Raw genomic sequence first — 14,831 nt, forward strand, 5'->3', positions numbered from 1 at the left:
TGCCAGGCTTCGGCTGCCTGGCACCTGGAGGCTGCAGTCCCGGGCTCCTGGGCGACACGTGGCCCCCGGGACTGAGCTGTACCCTCGGGAGAAGCAAACCTTTGTGGCGCGGCCCAGCCCGTACCCCGGGTCCCTCCGCCCCTTCCAGCGTCAGGGCCCCCCCCTCCCCCATCCTCAGCGCCCCAGCTCTGGGGGAAGCGGAGCCACAGTCTCTCTTCTCCAGCGGAAAGAGGAGCCCCTGTTTCGGGGAGGGGGCAAGGCTGGCCAAGTGCCGACCTCAGAGCCACGCGTTCCCGGGTGAGCGGAGCGCGGCCGGGACGGGCGCTAGGACCACGCGGGCGCGGCTCCGCCCCCTCTTCCGGCCGCGGGCAGGCGGGCTGGGCCCGGCTGCGGCCAACAGTCGGCGCCGCCCGGAGCCGGGAGCGCGGCCCGAGCGTGGCGCGGGCTGTGGGGCCGCCGCGTGCCCGGCCCCGCTCGCCCGTGCCCGCCCGCCATGCCCGGCTTCGACTACAAGTTCCTGGAGAAGCCCAAGCGGCGGCTGCTGTGCCCGCTGTGCGGGAAGCCCATGCGAGAGCCCGTGCAGGTTTCTACCTGCGGCCACCGCTTCTGCGACACCTGCCTGCAGGAGTTCCTCAGGTGCGGCCGGGAAGGGGGCCGGGCGGGGGGCGCGCCGCATGCGGAGGGGCTCAGCTCGGAGGCGCGCCGGCCTTTGTCTGCGCCGTGGCCCGGGGACCTCACGGGCGGCCACCGTGACATCACGGGGCGGCGATGATGTCAGGCCGGGAGGGAGAACCCCGCGCTCTGACCCGGAGGGTTACGGTGCCCTCGGCCCCCGCGCCCGGTCAGAAGGATTCGGTACCTCCCTGCGGGTGGCGGGGCCCAGGCGCCGTTCCTGACCCGGGGCCGGCCCTGCCCCCTCACCTGTGGGCCGCTGTGGCCTCATCCTTGAACTTTGAGCCCCGAGAGGAGGAGGACAGAGCCTCCCTCCCGCGCTGCACCTTAAACTTCCGGAGTTCCCACCCGTCCGGCGAACCCCTGGGTTTTCCGAACGTGGCAAGGACGGCAGCTGCTCTCCCATTTCACAGATGATGGAAGGAGAACCTCGGGGGAGGCTGCGACCTGCCCATGGTCACAGTTTAAGGCTCAGCTGGGATCTCGCCCTGGCTGTGCGGTCACACAATAGGGAGGGGGCCGTGGCGCTCAGATCTCTGCAGCGGGAACCTTGTGGGTGGCCCTGCTGCCGGGGGTCGGGAGGACGCGGACGGCCGGTGATCTCAGGGAGGGGGTCGCACCCTGGGTGTCACCAACGCCCCCTGTTCTCTGAGGACCCAGGTCACCTGGCTCTGGGCATCCGATGGGCTCTGGGCGCCCTGTGGTCTCGAATCTCCTGCCCACGCCGGGAACTGCTCAGGCCCGTATGGGGAGGCCTGTCCAAGATCACAGGGAGGCCGGGTCCGGCACTGCCATGTGCCTGGGGGCTGTTTGCCGAGGGTGCGGGCAAGGAGAGCATCTCCAGGACGCCTGCCTCAGTGCACTGTCCCTCCCTCCCTCCGTCCGTCCGCTGTCCTCTGCAGCCCCCAGCCTGGCGGAAATCTCAGCAGGCTCTTTGTTTTCCGTTCCCCACAGCCTGGGCCGGCTCCTGCCCTCACATATGCTCCTGCACAAGCTGCTGTGCTGCCCCCTCCTCCTATTCCCCACCCCCACCCCCTCCCTCCTCCCTCCTCCCTCCAGTGTACACACATTCTCCCCTAGACACACAGCCCCATTGTCTTCTCCAGTGCCCTTCCCCAGCCCTCTGGTTTCCAGATGAGGCCAGCTGAGCGCCCCCCCCCCCCCCTCTGCTGACCCCCCCCCCCCACACACTGCCTCAAGAAAGGATCCAGGAGGGGGCTGCAAGGCCCCTTTTCCTCCACCGCCCCTCCGCTGCTTCTGCCCCTCCTCCTCCCGGAAATCCCCTCTTCCTCTCCCACAGCCCCCTCCCCCCATCCTGTCTTTTCCCCTGGGCCTGGGCCTCCACTGCACAGCCTGGAGCAGTCTCTGCCCCTGCCTCCCCCTCTCCCCCGGTGCCTGAATCTTGCAGCTGAGGCCCCTGGAGGGAGGAGGGAAGAGGTGGTTGGACAGGCTCTGCCTCTCACCACCGCAGGATACCGTATAAGCAAGGGTGTCCATAGCACGGACGGAACCTTTGTCCTGGCTGGGCCCCAAGCTGCCCAGGCTAATCTTGTGCTCCAAGCCGGGGGACTTGCCTCAGTCCCCTCCCTGTCTCCAAAACCATTAAGTCAGCACATTCCTGAAGCAGCCAAGCAGACCCCCTCCCCCATGACCCACCCCTCTTTCCCCATTCCTGCCAGGTTGGTCCAGGAAGGCTGCTTGCCCTGTGGGCATAGGCATACCTCATCAGTGCCTGGGCATGTATTTGCTTGGTGGCATGGCCAGTGGTAGTAGTGGGGTCAGGGAGAGGAGGTGGGTGCTAGAAATCCTTTGGGCATTTGGGGCATGAACTTCCCAGGTCCTGCAAAGTACATTACGGACGGACAGGGCTGCCATGTGGCATCTGCTTCGCTCTGATTCCTGCCTGCCTCCACATGACTTACATCTGCCAGAAATGCCATGCCCGAGGGCCTTCAGTCCTGCTGGGTGAGCCCTTGCTCTGTCTAGGCCATGCCAGGCGTAACTGGTCCTGGCTGGGGTCAGCAAGGTCTTACTGGCGGAAGGAGGCATGCTAACAGGTTCCTTGAGTGCCAGCAGCCTGCTGGGGATGGGTGGAGGAGAGGGCGGGCAGCGGGCAGGATCAACAGGCTTCAGATTGCATGCAGTGCCATGAGCAGAGTCTTGGCGGTGCTTGCCTGGACAGTTTTTCTTGTCCTAGCCCCTCTTCTGTGTGCCCTACCGTAAAACAGAACCTGTCAGAGCTGTGGACTCAGACAAACAGAGCCAGGTGCTGCTTCAGCTGTAGCTTCTGTTCTTTCATCTGCAAACCGGGATATTCAGCCCCTCCTCAGAGACCAGTGGTGAAGAGTGGTTGGGAGTGTAAACACAGTGCCTTGGAGGGAGCCTTTCCTCCTCTTTGCTTTAGGAGACACACCCTCGTTAAAGGGAGGGAAGGGATGGGGTAAAGTGGCCCCAAGCTGACCTTTGCCCATGGTTCTTGGCTGGGCACCCTCATATGGGTTGGGAAGCTTTGGCACTTAATCTCCGCCTATCCCTGTTCACCTTGCTCCACGCCCCCCCCACCCCCCCCACCCAGTCAGCTTTCAGCCCAGCCAGTGAAAACTAACCTGGGGGGAGGGGATGGCTGGGCAGCCTGTTCTTTCCCAGTCCAGCTGCCATCCTGGGGGAGGGGTGCCAGCTGCCACCTGTTGGCCAAATGCTGTCTGAGGCAGCTGTCTCCGCCTCCACTGGGCCAGACTCTCCTTCCCAGGACAAGAGCTGGGATTTTCTGGGGTCCTGGGGAAGCCGGTACCCTCAGGACTCTGCTTCCCCTCAGGTGGGGCTGCCTCAGAACCGGTCTGGTGAGGGCAAGAGGCTGCCCTCGTTAAGGGGGTGAGGCCTGGGGTTCTCCCTTCCCATAGCATGGAGTCTTTTTTTTTAAACACACAATTCTTTTTTTTTCTTTTTTTTAAATATGTTTTATTGATTTTAGAGAGAGGAAGGGAGAAGAATAGAGAGGTAGAAACATCCATGAGAGAGAATCATTGATTGGCTGCCTACTGCATGCCCCGTACTGGGGATCCAGCCTGCAACCCTGGCATGTACCCTGGGGGAATCGAACTGGTTCATGGTCGACGCTCAACTACGGAGCCACACGGGGCTATAGTGTGGAGTCTTGACCCTGTCTCCTCTCCTTTCAGTGAAGGAGTCTTCAAATGCCCTGAGGACCAGCTTCCTCTGGACTATGCCAAGGTGGGTCCACAGAGCCAGGCAGAGGCTCTTGCCCTTGGTGGAGGTTGGCAGCCAGTAGGCTCAGGGCCAGTGTCAACCTAGTACTTCCGAATCATGTGCCCCCACAAAGGTGGCCTGTTCCCTCCCACCAGGCCAGTTTGCAAATGAGGCCTGTATTTGCCCCGGAGGGCAGGCACAATGCCCAGCTTGTGGGGGTACACAGAGCTGCTCTGTGCCACAAGAAGTGCTCCCCTCCCCTCTGGATGGCTGGCCAGACCTGTGGCTGAGGGCCAGGACCCCTCCACCAGAGGGAAGGAGGCAGGGGGTTTGAGAGCTGCTTGCAGCTAAGCAGGCTGATGGTCATGTGCAGGCATATTGGGGACTCGGATCCAGCAATAGAGCAGATACGCTAGTACCCTTATCGCTGGGCACAGAGGGGAATAAAGCCCAGGAGAGACTGGCTGGTTCTAAGGTAGAGCTAGCCTATCTGGGGGTGGAGGAGGCAGGAAGTGGGGACTGTAGCAGGCTCTGACCCTGACCTGTTTCCCCCATTCCCGCCCCCAGATCTACCCGGACCCAGAGCTGGAGGTACAGGTATTGGGCCTGCCTATCCGCTGCATCCACAGTGAGGAGGGCTGCCGCTGGAGTGGGCCACTTCGTCACCTACAGGTGAGGCTCTGATGGGGTGGGGACTGCCCCTCTCTTGGCAGGCACTAACCACAGCTCTTCCTGCCAGGGTCACCTGAATACCTGCAGCTTCAATGTAGTCCCCTGCCCCAATCGCTGCCCCACCAAGCTGAGCCGCCGAGATCTGCCTGCACACTTGCAACACGACTGCCCTAAGCGGCGCCTCAAGTGCGAGTTTTGTGGCTGTGACTTCAGTGGAGAGGCCTTTGAGGTGGGTGGGGCCTGGCTGAGGGTAGAGAGGGAGTGGGGCACCTGGTAGCCCGTGGATCCCTTAACTCAGCCCCTCTGACATTTCCACAGAGCCACGAGGGCGTGTGTCCCCAAGAGAGTGTGTACTGTGAGAACAAGTGTGGTGCCCGCATGATGCGGCGGCTGCTGGCCCAGCATGCCACCTCTGAGTGCCCCAAGCGCACCCAGCCTTGCACCTACTGTACCAAGGAGTTCGTCTTTGACACCATCCAGGTGAGGCCCTTCCTGAACTGGGCTGTGGGGCAGGTAGCAGGGAGTCAGGCTACTGACCACTGTCTCTGCCACCCTAGAGCCACCAGTACCAGTGCCCGAGGTTGCCTGTGCCCTGCCCCAACCAGTGTGGCGTGGGCACTGTGGCTCGGGAGGACCTGCCAGGCCACCTGAAGGACAGCTGTAGCACTGCCCTGGTGCTGTGTCCATTCAAAGACTCCGGCTGCAAGCACAGGGTGAGACGCCCCTCCTTCCTGTCAATCCCCTTCTTGATCTTTGAAGCCTGGCATAGACTAGGGCCTGAGCCCCTTGGCAGTCCCTGCTCTGCTGCTCTGAAGCTTTCAGTCCTCCCCCTGCTGGCCAGCTTCCTCCTCCTAGTGCCCTCAACCTTAATCAGAACGGAGTGCCTGCCACCCTGTACCCATTCCTCCCGTCTACCCTGGGCCTGCCCGTACTGATAACTCTCCTTCCTTCCCCCATGCCAACAGTGCCCTAAGCTGGCAATGGCGCGGCATGTGGAGGAGAGTGTGAAGCCCCATCTGGCCATGATGTGTGCCCTGGTGAGCCGTCAGCGGCAGGAGCTTCAGGAGCTGCGGCGAGAGCTGGAGGAGCTGTCGGTGGGCAGTGATGGTGTGCTCATCTGGAAGATTGGCAGCTATGGGCGCCGGCTACAGGAGGCCAAAGCCAAGCCCAACCTTGAGTGCTTCAGCCCAGCCTTCTACACACATAAGTATGGCTACAAGCTGCAGGTGTCTGCATTCCTCAATGGCAATGGCAGTGGTGAAGGCACACATCTCTCGCTGTACATTCGCGTGTTGCCAGGTGCCTTTGACAATCTCCTTGAGTGGCCCTTTGCCCGCCGCGTCACCTTCTCCCTGCTGGATCAGAGCGACCCTGGGCTGGCTAAGCCGCAGCATGTCACTGAGACCTTTCACCCTGACCCAAACTGGAAGAATTTCCAAAAACCAGGCACTTGGCGGGGCTCCCTGGATGAGAGTTCTTTGGGTTTTGGTTACCCCAAATTCATCTCCCACCAGGATATCCGCAAGCGAAACTATGTGCGGGATGATGCAGTCTTCATCCGTGCCTCAGTTGAATTGCCACGGAAGATCCTCAGCTGAGCACAGGCAGGGCTCCAGGACAAAGGGGGGGTGGAATATGGCCTCTGTCAGGCACTGGCTGAACCTGGAGAGGGGGCAGGACCCCCTTTCAGCTGCTTTGCAGCCTCGGTTCTGTTACCCTATTTCCCCTCCCCCCTTCCTTACCACCCTCAGGTGCCTCCTATTGGTGCTTCAGCCCTGGCCGAGCAGGTCTTGGGGTCATCAAGGGCTTGGAAACAAGTGATCCTAGGGCTTGTCTCCTCTCCTGGGCAGGGCAGACGTGCCTTGGTGCCGGCCACATTCTACCTGGACTGAGGTGCCTGCTGGTGCTATGTCCCAAGAGCCATAGGGGGGAGGGAGAGTTGGGTAGTTAAAGAATCTGTCTTGGGATCTGATTTCTCTTCCCTCTGTGTCTTCTGGTTATTTATTTACTTAGTGCCAGGAGAGCACAGCGGGGAGCCCTGATTTTTAATAAATCTTGAATTGTATTTATTAATTTGGTTCCAGTCTGACTCATCTGGGTTGATTAGGGCCCTGGAAGGCTGGGCCCAACTGTGAAAGCAAAGACCAGTCAGACTGGCTGCTCCTTTGCCCCTAGGATCAGCTGCCCTGACGGGTCTCCCTCTGGTGGACGACAGGGGGAGTGCACCAGGCTTTGTGTGGAAGAGATGCCTGCTGCTGCCCTCTGGTGGTGATTACTTTCATGTGGCAGACACTACATGCATTATTTAATACAACCATCAAGTTATAGTTTTTATCAACATAATCTAACCTATTTTAGTAGGCTGTATTGAAGATTTAATGAGAGAGAGAAAGCATGTTCCTAGCACAAAATAAGTGCTTGATGAATGTTAACTCCAAAGCCCAGCCCACATCCAGAGACTAAGCTGAGCAAAGAGGCCTTTGAGGTGCACAGTGCTTGGATTTTCTCATCCATACTCATTTGCTTTTCATATACACCTCGGTGGGTGCCTATGATTATCCACATTAACAGATGAAATAGGAACAGAAAAGTGTATTGACTTGAGCCGGTTTGGGGCAGGGCCTGGATTCTGTTTCAAGCTCCAGCAATTCCTAGATGTATAGATTCCTTATAATTTTGCCAAAAGTTAGATTTGGATCCTCGCCTTCCTTTTTGGCAAGTTACTTAGCTATATGGAGAGGCATTTTGCTCTCCTGGTAAAATGAGAGTAATCCTGCTCACCTACATTTACTGTAAAGATGATCCAATCAGCATTAAGTGCCTTACTCTTGGCTGGCCCTGAGAAGAGGCCCAATGATGGAAACTTATCTAGTAGAGGGAAGGTTCAAGGGCTGTAGTTCAGCCTGAGAAACTAACCACCAGCTTAGCCTTCAAAAGGTCAAATTCACTGATCTAGGGAGAGACAGGCCCTGGCTGCCTTTCTAATAAAGGTGGCCTCTTCATCAGATAAAACCACCCTGATACAATGACTCCTGGAAGCTAGTAGGGACAACATGTGCTCTAGCTCGTTTCCTTAAACCAGCGGTCACCAACCTTTCGGACCTCACAGACCACCGGATGGCAACCGCTGCTCTAGCAGAAGAAATGTCTTAGCATTTGCTTCAGGCAACAGATGGAACCATCTTTCCAAGAGCAATCAGATACAATGGATCAAGCTTGGGCAGTCTTCAGGGAAGACGGCCGCTGTACCATTCCAGGGAACCTGCTCTCTAGAGTTGTGTGCAACAATAGTGTATTGCAGTCAACTCCATACTCAGGCCTAGCCCTCATTCCAGTGGTGTCACAGGCAGTCACAGTTGCCTTGTGGAACTCAGGTCAGGTTTTTGTTTAATTGTTTTTTAATCCTCACCCAAGGACATACTTAGGGAAAGAAACATCAATGTGAGAGAGGGAAATCAATTTGTTGCCTTCTGTATGTGTCCCAACTGGGGATCAAACCCACAACTCAGGTATGCCCTGGTAACTCTTCTTCATTGCACAGGATGATGTTCAACCAACTGAAAGGGGGACCAGGGAATCTAGTTGACCTTTGAACAACACAAGTTTGAACTGCACGAGTCCACTTATACATGGATTTTTTTTCCAATAAATACTGTAAATATATTGCTTTGTTTTTAAACATTTTCCCTCTTGCTTACTTTAATAGAGCATATACTACATGTAACGTACAAAATATGTGTAATCGGCTGTTACTGGTAAGGCTTCCTGTCAACAGGTTATTAGTAAAGCTTTTGGAGTCATTTTATTTTATTTTTATTTAACACTAGAGACCCAGTGCACAAATTTGTGCATGGGTGGGGTCCCTCTGCCTGGCTGGTGACCAGGGCCAATTGGGGCCAGCCAGCTGGGGGAGGGACCATGGGAGGTTGGCTATGGGAGTGCACTGACCACCAGGGGGCAGCTCCTGCATTAAGCCTTTGCCCCCTGGTGGTCAATGCACATCATAGCTACCCGCAGGTTGTCCAGTCACTTAGGCACATATATATATTGACTTCAGAGAGGGAGAGACAAAAGCATCAATGAGAATCCTGATAGGCTGCCTCCTACACACTCTCTACTGGGGATCAAGTCTGCAACCCAGGCATGTGCCCTTGACTGGAATTGAACCTGGGACCCTTTAGTCTGCAGGCTGACGCTCTATCCACTGAACCAAACTGGCTAGGGCTAGAGTCATTTTAGATTATGCAGGAATGGGGATAGTTAGAGGCACCTCTAACTTCTCTACCCCCATTGTTCAACTGTGAGTAGCTCTTTTGTTTTCACATATCTATATCTATCTATCTATCTATCTATATATTATTGATTTCAGAGAGGGAGAGGGAGATAGAAACATCAATGATGAGAGAGAATCATTGATCAGCTGCCCCTGCACGCTCCCTACTGGGGATCAAGCCCACAACCCAGGCATGTACCCTTGACCGGAACTGAACCCGGAACCCTTTAGTCCACAGGCTGACCCTCTATCCATTGAGCCAAACCAACTAGGGCTGTAAGTAGCTCTCTTAGATTTTTTTCCCCTCTGCAGACAAAAAAGGGGAAAGTTCTTCAATACTAGACCCCTAAGATTCACCAAGAGTTACTTTTCATTTTACAGATTATAGCACTTACTACCTCCACGTCTGTCAGAGGCCCTCAGAATGCCTGTTGGAGGTGGGAGAAGTGGAGGGAGGGACGTTTAAATAGCTTATTAGCAAATTACCCATTTTTCAGTGACTTAGGATCCTTGGAGTGAAAGTGGCAGTACACTTCAGACCTCCATGGAAGACATACTAACCCACCAAGGCCCTAGCAGTCCTGCCTAGGGAGAGGTCCTGGGTACCTCCTGGGGATTGACCAAATTTCATTCCTTACAATCCCAATACCTGGTCTGCAATAATGGATTGGGGGGGGTGGGGGCGCTTCTGAATGGGATGAATGGGGGTTCCCCTCTTAAAAATGAGAAATTACTTCCCTTTTAGTAAATGAGACGTTAGAAACCACTATAAACAAATAGGACAAGATTGAAAGGTGACTTTTTTCTTTTTACTGGTTTATAATAATCTTAAAAACCCCATCACACCCATAAACCACCACAGGTGAGAAGATGAGAGATGGAGAGTGAATGCTACAGTATGTGGACAGCTCAGGGAAACCGAGTGTTCCCTAGGGGCAGTGTGGGATGGAGGCAGGGATTATAGATAGGAGGCCCTGGTTTGGCCTCTTATTGCTGGCTGGGGGTTGGCTGGCAGAGGGGTGAGGAGCTCAGGGTGAACTAGGAAACATCTCACACCAAAGGCAAGGGCAGTTGGGGGCGAAGGTGGGGTCACAGTACATTTTCCATGCAGATTAGGGGTGGGAGTGAGAGCTTCAGAGATTTGCACCCCCACACAGGAAGAGATGGGTTTGAGGTTTGATATAAAGCCCCCAAGTTGGTGTCTGGTCCAATTTCCTAAAATGGCAGCTCACCTTTTGGGGAGAGGCATTAGAAAAAAAAATCACAGCAAAAATATCTGGTTTGGAGCTCAAGCAAGGGTTAAGGAGAGACAGTAGTGCTCTTTCAATTTAACTCAGAGAAGGAAGAACTGGAAGGGGGCCTTGGGTGAGATGGTGGCCAACACCTTGGGAGAAGGCATTGCACCAGAAGCAACAGGTGCTCCTGGGGGCTCAGGGACAGGGAGGTACCAGTGTTCACAGACGTCAGGAAAACAATCAGGAACAATAAATTAGGACTTCATGTTGCTATCATTTGGCATAACACAATCAGGCTTTTTTTTTTTTTTTCCTATTTTTAAATATAAGGCTACTTGCCAACACATAATTTAAAAACTGGTCTTCAGTCACATTGATTCAGATCACTAGAGAATTCTGGCTAAAGAACAGTGGATAGTAAACAAAACCCCAAATTTTAAATAAGACCATCAGCTCACATTCCCCAGAGAAGAGAGGAAAAAGGGCTTATTTGGTTAAGAAAAAAAAAAGGCAGAGCCCAACTATGCATCTTTAACAGGAGGATGCAAAAAAATTCACAACAAAACATAATCTAAATGTCAAGTTACAGAAAAGTTTAAATTTCTAGCCAACTAATTATCTCTTGGGAATTAGATGTGTTGAGCATGGAGTGGGTATGAGTGAAGAATGGGCAAGGGGCGAGAGGGGCTGTTACCGATGTTCGCCCATCTTCAGCTGTTAGAACCATGCTCATTTGGTAAAGGAAGAATTCAAAGAGCTTAAGGCTTTGTGTTTTTCTTACTTTCTTCATCAAACTGAGGGGCTGCGAAAGGAGGTGTCTAGAAGGTCAATGTACCTGTGGGGCCACTCGCACACAATGCTACTCAAATCCACACTACATTCATACAGAAACATGACATTTAAAACTTACAGTGTAGAGCAATATTCTTAGCCAGTGTAGAGAACCAAAAAGCCTTTTTTTTTTTTTTTGGTGTTTTTAATTCCAAACTCCAATGTGATCATCCCTTACCTACCTAATTCCTCAAGTAAGATCAGTTTTTTGTTTTACTTGTTTTTTGGATGGGGGTGGGGAATGAGGGCAGCAGATGAGTGAGGAGAGGCAACAGTGAGAAAAGGATCTTAGATATGCTGGATGGTCACTGCATTTCTCTAGGGCTGGAAAGGGGAATCAGGAACCAAGATAGCAACACAAAGACACATTTTTTCCCCATGTCTCAAGGCTATGGCCAAGTGCCTGCAGGATGCCCTTGAGAAGTATGGCAAGGGTAAGTTCAGTGGCTCTGGGATCAATGTAGATATAAAAGCCTTGAGGAATGAAGAAAGGCTGAGAAGAGATGAAGACTGGTCAGTTTTGACTTGAGGTCTTTGGGGTGAATAAGGAATTAGCTTCCAGAGCACTTGGGAAGCCTGGCTTTTAGTCCTAGAGAAAGAGACAGACAAACAGGGAGAGGTCTTGCTTAGGGGGCTGGGCACCTAGAGCTACCTCACCTCGGGCTCTCAGCTCACTTAGTCCTAAGGTAAACAGGCAGAGCAGGAAAAGACAGGAGGTGGCCGGTGGGAAATGCAAGGGGGAAGGGAGATGGACATGGCATAGGACTGACTGATAGGCAGGCAGTGAAGAAAAAAGCCTGGGATTGGGATTAGGTCCTAACATAAATCCAAAAACTGCTAGGGCTGGTGGACGGGAGAGAATGAGGGCACAGAGAATCCCCCTCTGTCCTCGATTAGATCTCACTAAATTCCCTTCTTAGAAACCTAAGAATGATCACATTGGAGCAGTAAAAATTTGAAACTATCCAATTACTCAAAAGTAAGACTAAACCTAGGAGGGGGTGTATGATGTGTAGCTTGTGGAGGGCACCGGGACTACCTATCTATATCCAGGGTGCTGAATATGAAGACTTCGACTATCTGTGGGATCAGGGGCTCGGCTGCCAGGGGCTCGATGAGCCTTGCTGAGCATGGCCAGACTCTGTTCTCGGAAGCAGGCCTGCTGGAAATCCCCACTTAGGTAATCCACTGTTTGCATCAAGCTGTTCTGGCTTGCCACTGGACCGGCCCCGGTCCCTGCTCGGTAGTGGGCCCCAGCAGCCGCCGCACAGTCGAGGGGTGCACCCGTGGGCTGCCCACCGTGGAACGGCATGGTGAGGTCCTGAGACCCCGAGCTGTCGCTATTGGGAGTGGGCAGAATGTTGTTCCACAGGGGTTGGAAGTAGTGACCATTGGGGTAGGCCAGTGGGGCTGCTAGGCCGTTGACTGGTGGGGATGGGGTTGGCTTCTCCATGGGTGGCTTCAAATGGAAGGACTGTGCCAGGCAGAGTTCCTGTGGGTAGGCAGGGGCCTTGCCCACAAAGCCAGGCCCTGCCAACTCACGTCCTGTCGCATGCTTGCCTGTCAGACCAGGGACTGGCGTCCCACCAGCCTCACTGCACATCTGTTGTAGGTGGGCCAGCTGATGCTGGTTCCAGGCAACTGGCTTGAGGTCATTAGGATAGCCAGTGGGGGCTCGTGAGATGCCCGTGGGCAGGTTGACAGGGCCTGCCGCAGGCAATGCGGCTGTGGCCGCGTGGGTGTGCTCCATGGGATTGACCACACATGAAGGCATTGGTGTGGGGATGCTGTGGGTCGACACCCGGGTGCTTGCATTGATGAGCAGACTGCGACTAATGGGGCTGGGGTTGGCGATCTGGCCCTCACACACTGAGGTAGTGCTGATGCCTGCCCTCGTCTGGCAAAACTGGTTGATCTGGTGCACAATGCTGCTCAGGTCCGGGGGCTGGCTGTGCTGCAGGGTGGCCGCCATTGAGAGGGGGATAGTTGAGGTAGACACGGTCACATTCGGGGGGGCATCTGAGTCTGGCATCTTCCGGCCTCCATGCAACAAGGAACTGGGGGGATGCTGGAGACCTTGGTGAGACAGACCCTGAGGGTGGACCAAGCCCTGGGTTTGGGCCATGGGCTGAGGGTGGCCCAGGCCCTGAGGCTGCTGGAGGCTCTGAGGATGGGGCAGCGCCTGGGGTGGCGGGATACCCTGAGGGTGCTGCAGCGTCTGGGGAGGGGCGTGGGCCAGGGTCTGTGCATGCTGCAGGGCCTGCTGGCGGGCCAGAGCCTGGGCCTGGGGGTGGGCTAAAGTGCTGGGTGCCACAGTAGCATAGGGCACCACTGGGGGGTTCATGATGGCCTCAGGGAGCAACCGGGCACGGGTGCCGTCAAAGTCCTTGAGTATGCTTTTGGCTGGCACTTTGACAATGGCAAGCAGGCCTGCCTTGGTGGCAGCCTGAGTCGGGTAGGGGCTGTAGCGCTGGGCTGATGTGTCGAGGCCGTTCACAGTACGACGAACGTGTTTCCGCTGGGGAACCTTCACACTGTTGGGGAAGATTTTTATAGTCAGTGGGTTGTTTGCGACCTTCTTAGCATACGCGTCCAATTCGGCTGGGGTAGGATAGTGAGCAGTTCTCATTTTCTGTGTAGTGTCCCCTAGAGAGAGAGAAGGGGAAGGAGAGCAAAGAAGGAGAGGGAGCTCATCAGTGCCAAGCCAACCAGCCTTCTAGGTTCCCCTTTTGAGGGTGTAAAAGGTGGGGGAGGTGAGGGACTAACTAAGTTGTCTCCCTAGCCTTCAGAGTCAGACCCAGCCTCAGGCCCCATCAGTACTTTAATGGGCCAGGTCTTGTGCTATGTGACAGGCTATCTCAACGAATACTTGCTACTGCTTTAGGAAGCAGGTAGTATTATGATGCTTGTTTTACAAATGACATCACTAAAGACAGAAATAGCAGAGCAACTTTCGAAAGTCCAGAATCTGGCAGAGACAGAAGCTGGCCAGTTCTCACAGAGTTGTTCTTCTACATGGAACTCTCTCCAAGTTCCTTCCAGCCCATGCTGGCCTGGGTATTGCTGATTCTAAGCAGAGCTGCTTGTGAGAGCCCTCAGTCTCTCTTTCCCTGGGACACCCTGGTAAAGAGGGCAGCCAGACTGACTACTCTTCCATCTGCAGTGGCCAGGGAGGCATCAGCTTTCTCCTTAGCATTGGCAGCTGGGGCGTCATGCCCATTGGGTGGGCATCCTGGCACAGTAGACAGGATGCTTCTTTTTTAGGAACAGAGGAATAAGCTGCCAGCATCCCTCCCCATCCCATGTCACAAGTTCACTTTTGTTTACAGCTTACTCTCAGCCTGACTGGGTAAAGATCAAAAGGCTTTATTTCCTTGAGGGGGGTGACAATAATGACAGGGCAGCAGAGAGGGAATTTGAGAAGAAAGGATTCAGAGAATCTTTAAGTCCTGAGAGCCAAAAATAGTCTGTATTTGGCCCTTGTCAGCTGTCACTTTCCAAAATGAAAGAGGAAAAGTCTGACTTCCTTTGGAGACTGCGGAAATACCCACTCAATGTGCCTCATTAATGTTAACAGTCTCTTTGTTCCCATCTCCAGTTGCCTCCCATCAGGGGGCTCCAGCGGATGTTGTGTTTCCAGTCAAAGAGGAAAAGGTTCTGAGAACAAGAGCTCTTTCAGGATGCCAGGCTCCTGCACGGGGTCTCTGCTCTGTTATCCCTCTCTCTGAGGGAGGGTCTCCCCTGAGTTTACACAGAAGGTACTTAATAAAGGCTTGCTGAGTGACTAAGTACACAAACTGCCCAAAGCAGAAGGAAGGGGGCTTGGCTGGGAACCTAGGCTCAGCTAGCAGGTTCCCTCCCTACTTCCTCCCCTTGCAGAAGGCAGCCATACAGAGCAGGGACTAAGCTGACTGAATGCTGGGCTTGTGACTTCAGCTGGC

The 14,831-nt window shown here is 54.6% G+C and overlaps 2 protein-coding genes across 9 annotated transcripts in view; one reads left to right on the forward strand and one right to left on the reverse strand.

Moving 5' to 3' along the window:
* Window positions 1-382: 382 nt before the first annotated feature.
* Window positions 383-6,149, forward strand: TRAF4 (TNF receptor associated factor 4). The gene is made up of 7 exons (XM_036340750.1): window positions 383-636; window positions 3,852-3,903; window positions 4,447-4,551; window positions 4,619-4,780; window positions 4,870-5,031; window positions 5,109-5,264; window positions 5,517-6,149. Exons 1-7 carry the CDS (start codon window positions 494-496, stop codon window positions 6,147-6,149), a joined length of 1,413 nt encoding a protein of 470 aa, XP_036196643.1. The 5' UTR covers window positions 383-493.
* A 3,470-nt stretch (window positions 6,150-9,619) lies between these two features.
* FAM222B (family with sequence similarity 222 member B) overlaps window positions 9,620-14,831 on the reverse strand; it is a 58,174-nt gene continuing 52,962 nt past the window's right edge. For 7 of the 8 annotated variants that reach the window (XM_036340742.1, XM_036340745.1, XM_036340743.1 and 4 more), the window contains exon 3: window positions 9,620-13,536. In XM_036340742.1, coding sequence (XP_036196635.1) covers window positions 11,930-13,536 — 1,607 coding nt within the window. In that variant the 3' untranslated portion in view covers window positions 9,620-11,929. The remainder of the gene's footprint in view (window positions 13,537-14,831) is intronic. The other variant, XM_036340749.1, reaches the window with a different exon arrangement.

Source organism: Myotis myotis, unplaced genomic scaffold, assembly GCF_014108235.1.
Source record: "Myotis myotis isolate mMyoMyo1 unplaced genomic scaffold, mMyoMyo1.p scaffold_m19_p_17, whole genome shotgun sequence".
Taxonomy (NCBI): Eukaryota; Metazoa; Chordata; class Mammalia; order Chiroptera; family Vespertilionidae; genus Myotis; species Myotis myotis.